Here is a 13,547-nt window from a genome sequence, read left to right as displayed (position 1 = left end):
AATTTTAGAACATTTCATTATCCTAAAAAGAAACCTGATACCTGTTACCAGTCACTTCTTATTTTCCCCCAACCACTCCCCTCCACGAAGACCTAGGCAACCACTAATCTGCCTTCTATCTCCGTGGATTTGCCTCTTCTGAATGTTTCACGTAAATGGAAGTATAAAATATGTGGTTTCTTGTGACTGGCTTCTTTCACTAGTATGTTTTCAAGGTACGTCAGATTTGTACACTGTATCTGTACTCCATTCCTTGTTATTGTTGAATAAATTCCAAATTCCTTTGTACAGGTATATGCAATATTTTACTTCTCCATTTATCAGTTGAGGAACATTTGAGCTGTCTCCATTTCTGGGCTATCATAAACAATGCTGCCATGAAAAGAGGTGTACAGGTTTTATGTGTAAACATATATTTTAATTTCTCTTAGGCATATATGTAAGAGTGTATTTAATCTTTTAAGAAAATACCAAACTGTTTTCCTAAGAAGCCATACCATTTTACATTCCCACCAGCAGTGTAAGAAGGGTCCAATTATTTACATTATTCCCTCTCTCTTTGATTATATCCAGCCTAGTGAGTGTGAAGTGACTCTCTCATTGTGGTTTTGATTTACATTTATTTCTTCAATGGCTAATGAGGCTGAGCATCTTTTCATGGCTATTTATATCTTCTTTGGAGGAATATCTATGCAGATCTTTAGCCCATCTTTTTAATTCAGTTCTGCTCTCCATCTTAATCAAAGTTCTTAAAAGACTGGTCTATACACACCACGCATGTATACTTCCTTACTTGTTTCACCCAATCCACTCCAATCTCGCTTTTGCTCCTCACTCTGAAATTGTCAAAGTCTCCAACCACCTCTACACTGACAAAATCAATGACTATTCTTCAGTCTCCATCTTTCAGGATAAAACAACGATTTGCATATTTGTATTTATTTCCAACTGGCCTCTTATTCTAATCTTTATTTTCCCTGTCCCATTTCTTGTCTATATTTGTCTGTTTTACAGTGTATTTTCTTACGGAATAAAAAATGTAAACCAACAATCAAAAGGTATGTCCAGAGAACTACAGGTCACACAACTGGCTAAAGCAGAGCCAGGGTAACGGGATCGGGGGAGCGATAAAGATTGTGACTGAGACTTCAGTGAACCTGATGGGTCGGGAGGTTTCTGTGGAAGGGGTTGGGGCTGTGAGAGGAGAGCTTGGATTCCACGGCAACCAGAGAACCCCACCGGAAGGACTCTATGCTTAAATGACGTTCTTTGGTTGTGATTGCCCCTCCCATTAACTTCCTTTTTCCCCCCTATAAGTACCTCTCCATCTTGGCACACAGGAAAATGCAGATTGCCATGTCTGCACATAGTGGGTTGCAATCCTTTCTTTTCCTAAATAAATCTTTTCTGGTTAAGAAACACCTAGTTGATACTCGTTTTTGTAGGACAGGTGGAGGTGGGAGCGATAAGGAAAGGCTGACTAAATAGTGGGTGCTGGGCTAAGGATTTGAACTTCATTTAGCAGGTAATATACAGCCATTAAAAGTGTTTATACAAGAAATGCTCAGCACTAAACTACTGGAATGTTGGCAGATTGTTCTGGCAGCAGGTAAAAAATTACCTGGGGGCAAGCGGTAGGGGCAGAGAAATAGGTGGCGAGGAGATCACTGCTGTATGTTTATTATCAAAGTAAAGCTGTAATGAGAACATAAATTAGTGTAGTAGTGCTAAAAAAGGAGAGGAGTGATCAATGGGAAGACATTACCACTAAACTTTAACCAATGAAGGTAATTTTATTACTGATAACAGAACTAATAGCTGGCCACAGTCAAGAGATGTTAAAACTACAAGTTTTTAGTCCACAGTTTACTAAATTTAATTTGATGGGAACTCAGTGAAAATGTAGTAAACACCAAAAATTCTCACCGTTAGAACTATAAACAATTATAGTATTGCTTCTCACTTTCTTTTCTCCTGAGTAAACACTTCTGAAATTTTCAAGTAACTCAAGCTTCTAAAAGAGTAAAGATTTGGCAAAACCCACCAGTCAGTCTTCTCTCATCATTGCCTCCCACCCTTCACTGGTTTTCAGTATAAGATGAAGAGAAAAAAAGAGAAATTTATGTAAAATAGACTGGGGAAGGCCAAATTATTCCAAATTATCTCAGTCCCTTTTCTTTTTTCCCCAAAGGAAATGCTTGTTGATGCTCGGAGGAGTTAAATTATAATAACACATGCCAGGAAGATGATGTCAGGGAAGGCGTGGTTAGGCCCTTTACAAGTCTGAAATTCCTTTAGTCCCAAACATTTCCTCTTTCCATCTCACCTACATTCAAATCTCTCGACTGAAGCAATGCTTTCAAATGTTGAAGAAATAGTGTCGAGACCCTAGAACATAGACTTTTTACTGCAGTCCTTTTTTTTTTTTTAATGAACCAGGAGTAGTTGAAGGGCATTAAAACAGATGTTTTTTTTAAAATGTACCACATTATTTAACAAAATCTCCCGTTGAAATCCACAATGTCCCCCTTCTGTGACTATTTTAATTCCAGAGAAAGGAATGGGTATTGAACTTTACATCCTGAGAAAGAATCTGCCTTTATTAGGCATTATATATTTGTTGTCTTGATTTGCATTTCCCTAATAATTAGTGGTGTTGAACGCCTTTTCATATGCTTTCCTTTGAAAAATATCTATTCACATTCTTTGCCTGCTTTTTATTGGATTATTTGTTTTTTGTTGTTGCTGGTTTATATGAGTTCTTTTATATATTTTGGTATTAACCTCTTATTGGAAGTATCATTTGCAAATATCTTCTCCCATTTGGCTGATTGCCTTTTTGGTTTGATGGTTTCCTCTGCTTGTGCAGAAGCTTTTTAGTTTGATGGAGTCCCGTTCATTTATTTTTGCTTTTGTTTCCTGTCTTTGGAGTCAAATTCCAAAAACACCACTGTGACCAATGTCCAGAAGCTTAGTATCTACGCTTTCCTCTATGTATTTTATTCTTTCAGGTCTTATATTCAAGTCTTTAATCCATTTTGAATTAATTTGTGTGTGTGATAAGACAGTGATCTAGTTTTATTCTTTTGCATGTGGCTGTCCAGTTTTCCCAACTCCATTTATTGAAGAGATTTTTCCTTTCTCCATTGTTTGTTCTTGGCTCCTTTATCATAAATTAGTTGCCCATATATGTGTGGGTTTATTTCCAGGTTCTCAATTCTGTTCCATTGGTCTCTGTGTGTTTTTATTTAAAACAGAAATTTATAATTTGTATTTTTTCAGAAGTTTAGAGTTTGATTGTTCTTTCTGTTTTTTTAATGTTTCAACAGGTCCAAAAACTTTACTACAGACATATTCTACTTGAGAAACTGAGTTAATAGAAATGGTAAATAGTCCAATATCAAAATTATAACTTTACCTTGTCATAGAAAAAATCTGGTGGGATACCTACATCAAATTGCTGAGTTATTTCCCTTGAGCGGGGAGGTTTGGGTAATAAACTTCCGGACAGAAAGGGAAGACCTGATTTTTAATTTTTATCCCTCTTTATGTTTAAGCGTTTTTGCTTTTGTTTTTTTAAATGGGCATGTCTTACATTTACTACTAAAAACTAACCCTGACTGGTACTGGTCAGTGGATTGAGCTCAGGCCTGCAAACAAAGAGGTTGCAGGTTCCATTCCTAGTCAAGGCACAGGCCTCGCTTGTGGGCCAGGTCCAGTTGGGGGCATGTGAGAGGCAAAGGATTGATGTTTCTTTCCCTCTCTTTCTCCCTCTCTTCCCCTTTCTCTAAAAATAAATTAATTAAAAAAATAAAAATAAAAAACTAATAAAACTGATTTAAAAAATTAAACCTTGGGTATAAGTATGCACAAGTTACATGAGCAAATCCATCCAAAACACTCTGAAAAAGAGAAATAAACACATTAAGCCCTATATCTCAGCACAAAAACAAAGAGCAATGTAGTAATGCTTTAGTTTAAATATATTAAATATTCACAAGCCTACATATACACACAAGGAGTCATATATATACCCCCAAAGTGATGTGATCATAATATTGACCTATAAGAACCCAAAGAATTCTTGACAAATAAATTAGTATGTGAATATGCAGCTACCCCTCATTCCCCACCAATGTTTCCTGAATTGTTTCTCAAACCTTACAAGTTGTCAAGAAGAGATATAAGATTTAAACCCAAATCCATAATCATACCTCTTTGTCCCCTATACTATCCTAGTTTAGAAGACGGTTAATTTCAAACACACACACACACACACACACACACACACACACACACACACTACAAGAGGAGAAGGGAGTAGAGAGCTAAGAAAAGAGAAGGTTTTAGATAGCATCAAATACGTGAAACCCCTAATAGGAAAAAACCAAATTCCTGTAACTCATCTTACTTTATTTTACTGGGTCTGGGTAACCAGAGAGACTTGGAGGGGAAAAATTAAGAAGGAAACTTTCATATAGTACTATATAAGATTTGAAAAGAATATAGATGAAATATCCCTCTATCAAATTCATAAATCCATATATGTGTGTGTGTATATATTATGAAAACCAATAATGGGTCCATATTTTTTAAGGCTATAAACAAAAAGAATACCATACAAACTAATACCCATAGACTAACACTAAGCATTTTGGGTCTAAACATTTACCCATTGCCTTGATCACACACACATGCTGTTAAAGTCTACCTGTAACAGCCCTGGCCAGATAGTTCATTTAATTAGAGATGCATCAGGGTGCATCAAGGTTGCAGTTTGACCCCCAGTCAGGCACATATCAGAATCAACCAATGAATGCGTAAGTAAGTGGAACAACAAATTCATGTCTGTCTCTCTCTGTCTCTCTCTCCCCCTTCCTCTCTCTCAAATCAATCAATCAATTAGCTTGTAATAGTCTCTTTAGTTATATGAGAAAACAGCAGGAATTCTTCCCTACCCTCAAATACTCCATCAGGTGATCAAAAGATCCCTAAATGCCCAGGGTATCTTTTTTCTTCAAAGAACAGCTACAACACTGAGAGAGGGTATAGGGTCTTTCTGTTACAATGCAAAGTTCCTCCTAATCCAGCACTTTGTGCCCTGAAATGCCAAGAAACTGCCGAGAATATTCCCCGCAAATGTGGGCATGATGTCCACCTCTCTCTAGCCTGCTCACGTGCCCAAGCATGGCACAACTCTTTGGCAGCCTCAGGTTAATCCGAAAGACTCCACGGATCCCTGCTGAAACTGGCTATCTACAGATCTCAAAGTACCAGCTCAGCAGCAAAACCCAAAGAATCACAGACCTTTCTTCCTTAATCCTACAGTATGTCTTAAGAATCTTTTTCTTCAGCGTTGAGTTAGGTAGGGTCTCTGTCTGGTCTAGAAGAGTATACCCAGTTCTTGATGAAGCTGTTGTGATTTCACTGGCGGTATTTCTGCTGCCCGATAATGCTGGTGGAACGGGTAGGAAGGAAGGTGGGGTGGGGAAGAGTGGAAACACTTAATCAAAAAGATAAAATAACATTGGAGGGGGTAGGCTGGGGGCCAGGGTCTGAGATGACATATTATCCCTGTGGAGATTGGGTGTATCAGCAGGAAGTCAAACTAACTTTATTTCTCAAAGATACAAACTTGCAAGCTTGATTTGTTTTTAATTCCTCTGCTTTCCCCAGTCCTCAAAGACTGTAAAATTCCTGGAACTTCAGAACCAGGTGAGAAAAGATACCAGAAAGTGGTGGAAAAGGGAGAGGTACTGGGATGAGAAAGGAATCCTTTTCCTGTCTTAAGGAGAATGTTAAAGCCAAGAGCACTCCCCGATTCCCAGAAAAGGAAGTAGCTGAATTCCAAAAAAACACTTTTCCCTACCTTTTTGTTGTTCTTGTTATAGCCAAAAGTCGAAATCCCAGGTCTGGAAGTCACCGATAGCAGCATTTTTCTCTTTAATATTAGGGAGCTGAGAGAGGAGAGGGAGAGGGGCAGGGAGGGGGAAGAGAGAGAGGGAGAGAGAGTGAGGGAGAAGGAGAGAGAGGGAGAGGGAGAGAGAGGGAGAGGGGGAGAGGGAGAAGGAGAGAGGGAGAGAGAGGGAGGGAAGGAAGGAGGGGGAGGGAGGGAGGGAGAGGGTGAAGAGAGGGGGAGGAGAAGGGGGAGAAAAGGAGCAAGAGGGAAAGAAATGAGGGGGGGTGGGTAAAGAATGAGCTAGGGCCGCTTGTTGACGTCACTGAGAGAAGTTAACCCGGAGTCTGAATGAGGCACTACCACTGGGTCCTAATGCCCAAGATGTTATTTTTTTAAATTTTTCACAAGCTTAGTGGTTAAAACAAAACAAAAAAAAAGTTCTTAGATCTACTCCTTTCCATTCCAGCCCTTTCTTCTAGGAAAAAGGTCTGATTCTCATGAAAAGACAAGGAGAATTATTTTCCTTTAAATATCAGCCATAAGAAGATTCCCAGCTTGATTTTAAAGGGGCCACGGGGGCACACTACTGTGGAAAACATGTGAAGAAAATCATACAAAGAACATGTGAGCTGAGCTGAGGACTCTCCCAGCCCCCACCCCACTCACAATTTATATTTACAGTGATCTTAGTATGTGAAGGAAAAACAAACAGGAGAGCTTACCAAAGAACAGAGACAGCAAAACGGACTATGAGAAATAACTAGTTTCAGGTCCTTGGACAGTTATGTTCCTCTTGGGTCATGCTAATGGGCTGATGCCTCTCACTGCTTTTCTGGTTCCTCCAGGTAAGACTTCTAATTTCAGAAGGAATTATCAAACTAAACTATATCATAAACCTTGGCACCTAGTGGTTTCTTTTTTCCCCTTGGATTTCCTGGGATATAATTGTCTTCAAGGTTCAAACTGGGTTCCAACTGTCTTTTTTGATCCTTTATCCCACTATTTCCTAATCTTTAAGATCCATGAAGCTGAAACAACTAGAGTTACTCACCAAACCTGGAATTTATGCCCAAACTGAGGTTCACAGAGTTGAGATGTTTCCTTCCAGTTGTCTCTGAGCTGTAAAAAAAAAAAAAAGTAACTACTTAAAAAGCATATGCTTCATACAGACTAAAAAGACAAAGTTCTTGAAAAAGAACATAAACCTAGAGTGAAAAAACTAACTTTAGAGTTGCAGCAAGACTCACCTCTAAGGTTCAAAGGAATGTCCTGCAGAAGTCCTAACAAGAAAAGAAACTTGTAGGATACCAGACATTTAAGAATGATACCCAGTAACTCCTGCCAGTCCAAGTGGAACAGGGGTGTAGAATGAAAGCCCTCAAATGCCTTACGCCCACCTTGCTGCCATCACAGGTGCTCTGTTAAGGCATAGATTAACCCTCTCTGCTTTGCCGCAATAACCAGTAAACGCAAACCCTCCCTTAAATGAAGTCCCAATCTCTGTTCTAGTTTTCCTGTCACTTTTTGCTATGATAACAGGACAGACAGTACTAACATTCTGCAGAGTAAATACACACAAACCGCACCCCCAATCTCGATAACTTTCATTTCCAATAGGACAGGAAGTGCCTGCTCAGCTCAGGGGACACAGGAAGGGTGGGAACAGCCACAGTGTGGGAATTGCAGCAGAGATTGGAAGCACAGCAGCCAATGCAGTAAATAGTATAGGCATCTCTCAGTGACACCATATTTTTTTAAAGTCCATTTTCTAGCCTCAGAGATTCTCATTCACTGTATACAAAGTTATCCTTGCTATTTAGGCCTTTAGTTAATGTTTTCTCCTTTAGCCTAATGATGTGGTACAAAAACCTTAACTTTTAAGGCCTGATTTATTGTGGGATTTATAATGGAAGTCAACTTGATTTTAAAAATTCTAATAGTCTCAATGTGTTATGGTCTCCTACTGCATTTCTTAACGCTCAATGATATCTTAGAATTGAAAACAGTTAGGCGTTGGCAAGGTAGCTCAGCTGGTTAGAGTATAGTCCTGAAACACCAAGGTTTTGGGTTTGATCCCAGGTCTGGGCACATACAAGAAGCAGCCAATGAATGAATAAATAAGTGGAACAACAAATTGACTTCTCTCTCTCTCTCTCTCTCTCTCTCTCATCACTTAAAATTAATACAAGTATTACATTTTTTAAAAAAGAATTGAAAATAGTGAAAACCGTAAGTTTTAGAGAGAAGTAGACATGAGTTCAAATCCACACACCACTGTTAGTCACCGTTTGTGTAACTTTAGGCCAAGTTAATTAACATCTCTAATCTACTCATTTGCAAAAATGGTGATAATACCCACTTTATCAGCATTTGGAATCAAATCTAAATTCTGATTTAGTCTGTCACTCACAAGCTGAGTGAGGCTAGGATAACTACATCACATGTCTGAACCTTACCTTTCTCATCTATAAAACAGAGTAAATAAATAGTATCTACTTCCTAAAATTGTAGTGAAATGAAGTAAGGGAATGCACAGACAGGCGCCTCGCACTTGGTAAACACTCCATAGATGTTAGCTCCATTATGATTAATTACTCTCTTCCAGTGTGTACCCCCCTGGGCACTGTGTAACCCAGATCTGGGGATCCGAAGTGACCATTTCCAAAAACTAGTATCTTAGTTACATTCAAAAGATTACATGAGTCAGAGGGGAGGGGGGCTGGGGACTGGGTGAAAAAGGTGAAGAGATTAAGCAAAGGAAAAAAAATCTCATAGACACAGACAACAGTACAATGATTACCAGAGAGAAAGGGAGGGGGAGTAGGAGAGGGTAAAGGGCACATAAATGGTGATGGGAGGGGTGGGGAACACACAATACGATATGCAGATGATGTGTTATAGAACTGTACACCCGAAATCTATATAATTCATTAACTAATGTCACCCCAAAAATTCAATAAAAATTCTTTAAAAAAAAAGATTACTCAAGAACTAAGCAGGCTAAACTTTATAACTGTAAATACCAAATAAGATGTTTCAGGAATCACCCAATCCAATTTCTTCTCTTTCTTTACCTTCCAAACAATCTGATTATTTGGAAATTCTTTCCATAACTTTAAATATCCTGGAAAATGGTGAACCATCTCTTATCTCTAGAAAAAAAGGCAACAAAATGATACAGAACTAAAGCACACTAGATACAAGACACCTCAGCTCCCATTTCTCTAGAGTCCTACTACTCTAAGAAATAGAAATGAGAGTAGGAAAAAAAGTGGGATTTTCTTTGAACACCATTTCTTGGCTCTAACAGTAGACAATATCAAATAAATTCTATTTGACATGCACTAGTACAAAATGTTAGGTTTTTACAGGCTGTCAAATAAGTTTAGGGCCATAGAAGTAAAAATGATCTAGATTTGTGAACCAATGTCAAAAGCTAATTATGTCATTGCCCTTACCAATGTGGTTCAGTTGGTGGGAGCATTGGCCCAAGACTAAAAGATTGCTGATTTGATCCCCAATTAGGGCATGTACATTTCTCTCTCACATTGATATTTATTTCTTGCTCTCTCTCTCTCTCTCTCTCTCTTCCTCTCTCGCAAAAGCAATAAAAAAAATGTCCTTGGGTGAGGACAAAAAAAAGTTAATTATGTCAAAGAGCCTCAACAAGACTGAACAATACATCCTTTATTTTGATAAGTGTAGACATATTTTTAAAGAAAGTTATGCCCTGGATTGGTGTGGCTCAGTGGATTGAGTGCCAGCCTATGAACCAAACGGTCACTGGTTTGATTCCCAGTCAGGGCACATGCCTGGGTTGTGGGCCAGGTCCCCAGTAAGGGGTGTTCAAGAGGCAACCACACATTGAAGTTTCTCACCCTCTCTTTCTCTCTCCCTTCCCCTCTCTCTAAAAATAAATAAATAAAATCTTTGGGGAAAAAAAAAGTTATAGAATTTTGTGGAAGTGATAGAGAAGGCAATGGAGCTCTGTAGTTAGATTCAGGAAGCATATGAGAGGAAGGAGAATCCTATAAGAATTCTTCAGTGTGTTTACTTTACCCCCATAATCTGCTTTACTGATTAAAGTGCCCATATTTTTCTAGATTTAGTCAATGCTTCTCAAATTCTTGGTTCTAATGGGTCCACTACCCAAGAGTTTTCTTGAGATGAAAAAGTAAAATAAGTGTTATTTGGAACTTTTCTTGGAATTAGAGATTCGTACCACTGATTTCATATAGACTGGTTCGTGACTTCTCCAGAAAAATACACTTTTAAATAAGTGTCTCGGGTAAAAGAGATGGCTGAATCAACCCTGATCTGCATGTTGAAATGTGTTTGTATGACACTATTGGCTCCTCTGCACCAGAACGGAGAACTCAAAAGAATGTATTACCTGCAGATGTGCTAGACCCTAGATGTGTTAGACATCAACTGGAACCAGGCAGATGTGGCACATGTGCCTGAAAGCAGTGAGGAAGGACCAGTTTGCTACTAAATCTCTGAATGTGGTTCAGAGACCTGACCAAGGTAGATTAGGGCCAAGAACACTTCTTTTGTTTTTTAATCAGCTATTAACATTCTCTGTGCACCCTGGCTGGTGTGGCTCAATGGATTGAGTGCTGGCCTGCAAACTGAGAGGTCACTGGTTCGATTCCCAGTCATGGCACATGCATGGGTTGTGGGCCAGGCCCCCAGCTGGGGGTGTGAGAGAGGCAACCAATTGATGTATCTCACATATCATATGTTTCTCTCCCTCTCTTTCTGCCTCCTTTCCTCTCTGTCTAAACATAAATAAATAAAATCTTTAAAAGAAAAACAAAAAACATTTTCTATGGGTTATCTTTCCTGCCACTGATTAACTTGTGTGCACAAAAGACTAATGGAAACAAACCAAAAAGTTTAATTTATTTCATGGGTAAGAAATGAAAGGCATGGCTCAGTTGTTTGGGTGTCGCTCCACATAGCAAAAGGTCCCAGGTTCAGTTTCCAGTCAGGACAAGTGCCTGTATTGTGGGTTTGGTCCTGGTCAGTCAGGGTGCAAGAGGAAACCCTGATGGATGTTTCTTGCATCAATGTTTCTCTCTTTCTCTTTCTCCCTCCCTTCCCCTCTCTCTAAGAATAAATAAACAAAACCTTTTTTAAAAACAGAGAGGTGAAAAAAAATTATTTAACATATAAGCGTCCTTAAGCAAGAAAGAAGTGAAAAAATTTCATTTAACATATTGTATAAGATTCCTTAACCAAGAAAAATTAAAGAGATGCATCAAAAAACAAAGAAAAGCCTATCCCTTCTGATATAGGATGGAATGACAGAATTGGGCTAAAACTAGAAATTGGGAAGAAGTAGCCAGCCTCTCAACCCCTTGATTTAACTCACTGGAAAGCAGGGGAAAAGAGATACAACTCTGAAGAGTTATCTTATACCCTAAATATCAGTGCTTATAGTATGTTCTCTTCTTCTACAGCAACAGATACTTGGGTTAAAAATAACAGGGAATATCCTAACAAAATTTTCAAATACACTTTTCCTTTTCCAGACACTAAAGAAATATAGGAATCAAACTATATACAGTCCTTCAGCTGTTCCATTGCTGGTATTACCCAAGAGAAATGAAAAATATGTTTACACAAAGATTTATACACAAATGTACCTAACAACTTTATTGGTAACAATCAAAAGCTAAAAACAACCCAAATGTCTATCAACAAGAGAATGGATAAACTGTGGTTACTTCATACAATGGAACTGGCTATGAAAAGGAATGAACTACTGATACAAGCAACTGCACAGGTAAATCTCAAAAACATTATGCTAAGCAAAAGAAGCCTACCACAGAAGTAAACAATACTAAGTGATTCCATTTATATGAACTTCTAGAAAAGGCAAACCGAATCTGGTGACTGGGGCCGGGGTGGCAGAGGGGGATCACTGCAAAGCAGGAGGAAAAAACTTTGGGGGTTGATGGAAAAGTTTTACATCTTGATTGTAGTGGTCATTTCCCAAGTGTATACATTGTCAAAACTCACTAAACGGTGCACTTTACTTTTTTATAACCACTGTGAATAATAAGAACTGTGTGTGGATGGCCAATAGACATATGAAAAGATGCTCAAGGTCACTAATCACCAGAGAAATGCAAATTAAAACCACAATGAGATACCATCTCACAACCCTCAAAATGGCTTTTATCAATAAATCAACAAAGAACGTGTGCTGGCAAGGATGTGGAGGAAGGGGAACCCTTTTGCACTGTTGAGGGGAATGCAGACTGGTGCAGCCACTGTGGAAAGCAGTTTGGAGATACCTCAAAAAATTAAAAATGGATCTGCCTTTGACCCAGTGATCCTATTTCTGGGACTATATCTGAAGGAGCCCAAAACACTAGTTCAAAAGAACATAAGCCCCACTATCTTCATTGCTGCGTTATTTACAGTCACCAAGATATGGAAGCAGCCCACGTGTCCATCAATAGATGAGCAGATAAAACAACTATGGGACATGTACACAATGGATTTCTATTTGGCTGTAAAAAAGAAAACTTTACCCTTTGCAACAGTATGGATAGACCTGGAGAACATTATGCTAAGTGAAATAAGCCCGTCAGAGAAAGACAAACACCACATGATTTCATTTATATGTGCAACCTAATGAACTAACTCAACTAACAAGCAAAACAGACTCATAGATGGAGAGCAGATGACAGCTTGGAGTGGGGAGTGGTTAGTGGGTGGAGAGATTAAGCAAAAAGGAAAAAGGACTCATGGACATGGACAATAGTGTGGTGATTGCTGGGAGCAGGGGGGGACAAGGGGACTAAATGATAATGCAAAAAAACCCCCAAAAAAGATTAAACTGAAAAAAAAAGAACTGTGTGTATATGTAAAATATATATATATCTCACTGGTCCAGAAAATTAGCATAATGTAGATAGAAAAAACTAGACTCTGTATATCCAGAATGGACTCCATTGATTATATGGTTATATTATATTCTCCAAATATGTGTTTCCTTTATACCCGAGACATTAATTTTGCTTGGATTCAGTTATCCCTAAGATTTATTAAAAAACAACACAGAGAAGTAAGCTTACTTGCACAAGGTCATGGGAGTCAAATAATGGCATAACTGATACCAGAATCAGACTTACTGTCTCTCAATTCAGCATCCTTTCCATATCACTCTGATCTGCCTATAAAATGAAAAAGTCTGATAAACATATATTTTCAGGTCCGAAGTAATAGAATAATCCTAGAAGTCCTGAGGTGAAAGTCTACTTATTTTCCTCAATCCAGCTCTTTATCTTAAGTAGTACTGATACCTAATATTGTACTCTATTCTTCAATTGCACAGTGGATGATATTCCCAGGGATAAACTTATAACAACAAGAAGGGCACTGGCTGGTGTGGCTCAGTGGACTGAGCACCAGCCTGCAAACCAAAGGGTCTCTGGTTCAGTTCCCAGTGTAGGGCACATGCCTGGGTTGCAGTCCAAGTCCCCTGTAGGGGGCACGCAAAAGGCAACCACACATTGATGTTTCTCTTCCTCTTTCTCCCTCCCTTTCCCTCTCTAAAAAATAAATAAAAAATAAAAATAAATGAAAAAACCAAGAAGATTTGTAGAAAAGTACAGTTGTTGGGAAGTGCTGC

The 13,547-nt window shown here is 38.7% G+C and overlaps 1 protein-coding gene across 5 annotated transcripts in view; it reads right to left on the bottom strand.

Moving 5' to 3' along the window:
• The window catches only part of RBMS2 (RNA binding motif single stranded interacting protein 2), a 39,032-nt gene extending 31,574 nt beyond the window's left edge, over positions 1 to 7,458 (bottom strand). For 2 of the 5 annotated variants that reach the window (XM_054579919.1, XM_054579922.1), the window contains exons 1-3: positions 7,147 to 7,457; positions 6,951 to 7,018; positions 5,870 to 5,957 (exon numbers count right to left, since the gene is read on the bottom strand). In XM_054579919.1, coding sequence (XP_054435894.1) covers positions 5,870 to 5,935 — 66 coding nt within the window. In that variant the 5' untranslated portion in view covers positions 5,936 to 5,957; positions 6,951 to 7,018; positions 7,147 to 7,457. Of the gene's footprint in view, positions 1 to 5,869; positions 5,958 to 6,950; positions 7,019 to 7,146 lie in introns of all 5 variants that reach the window. The other 3 variants (XM_054579920.1, XM_054579921.1, XM_054579923.1) reach the window with 3 other exon arrangements.
• Between the last annotated feature and the right edge of the window lie 6,089 nt (positions 7,459 to 13,547).

The sequence above is a fragment of the Pteronotus mesoamericanus genome, unplaced genomic scaffold (genome assembly GCF_021234165.1).
Source record: "Pteronotus mesoamericanus isolate MK-2021 breed Mesoamerican mustached bat unplaced genomic scaffold, CSHL_Meso_final contig_56, whole genome shotgun sequence".
NCBI classification, from domain to species: Eukaryota; Metazoa; Chordata; class Mammalia; order Chiroptera; family Mormoopidae; genus Pteronotus; species Pteronotus mesoamericanus.
Note: the sequence above shows the minus strand (reverse complement) of the source record. Positions and strands in the feature narration are given on the sequence as shown.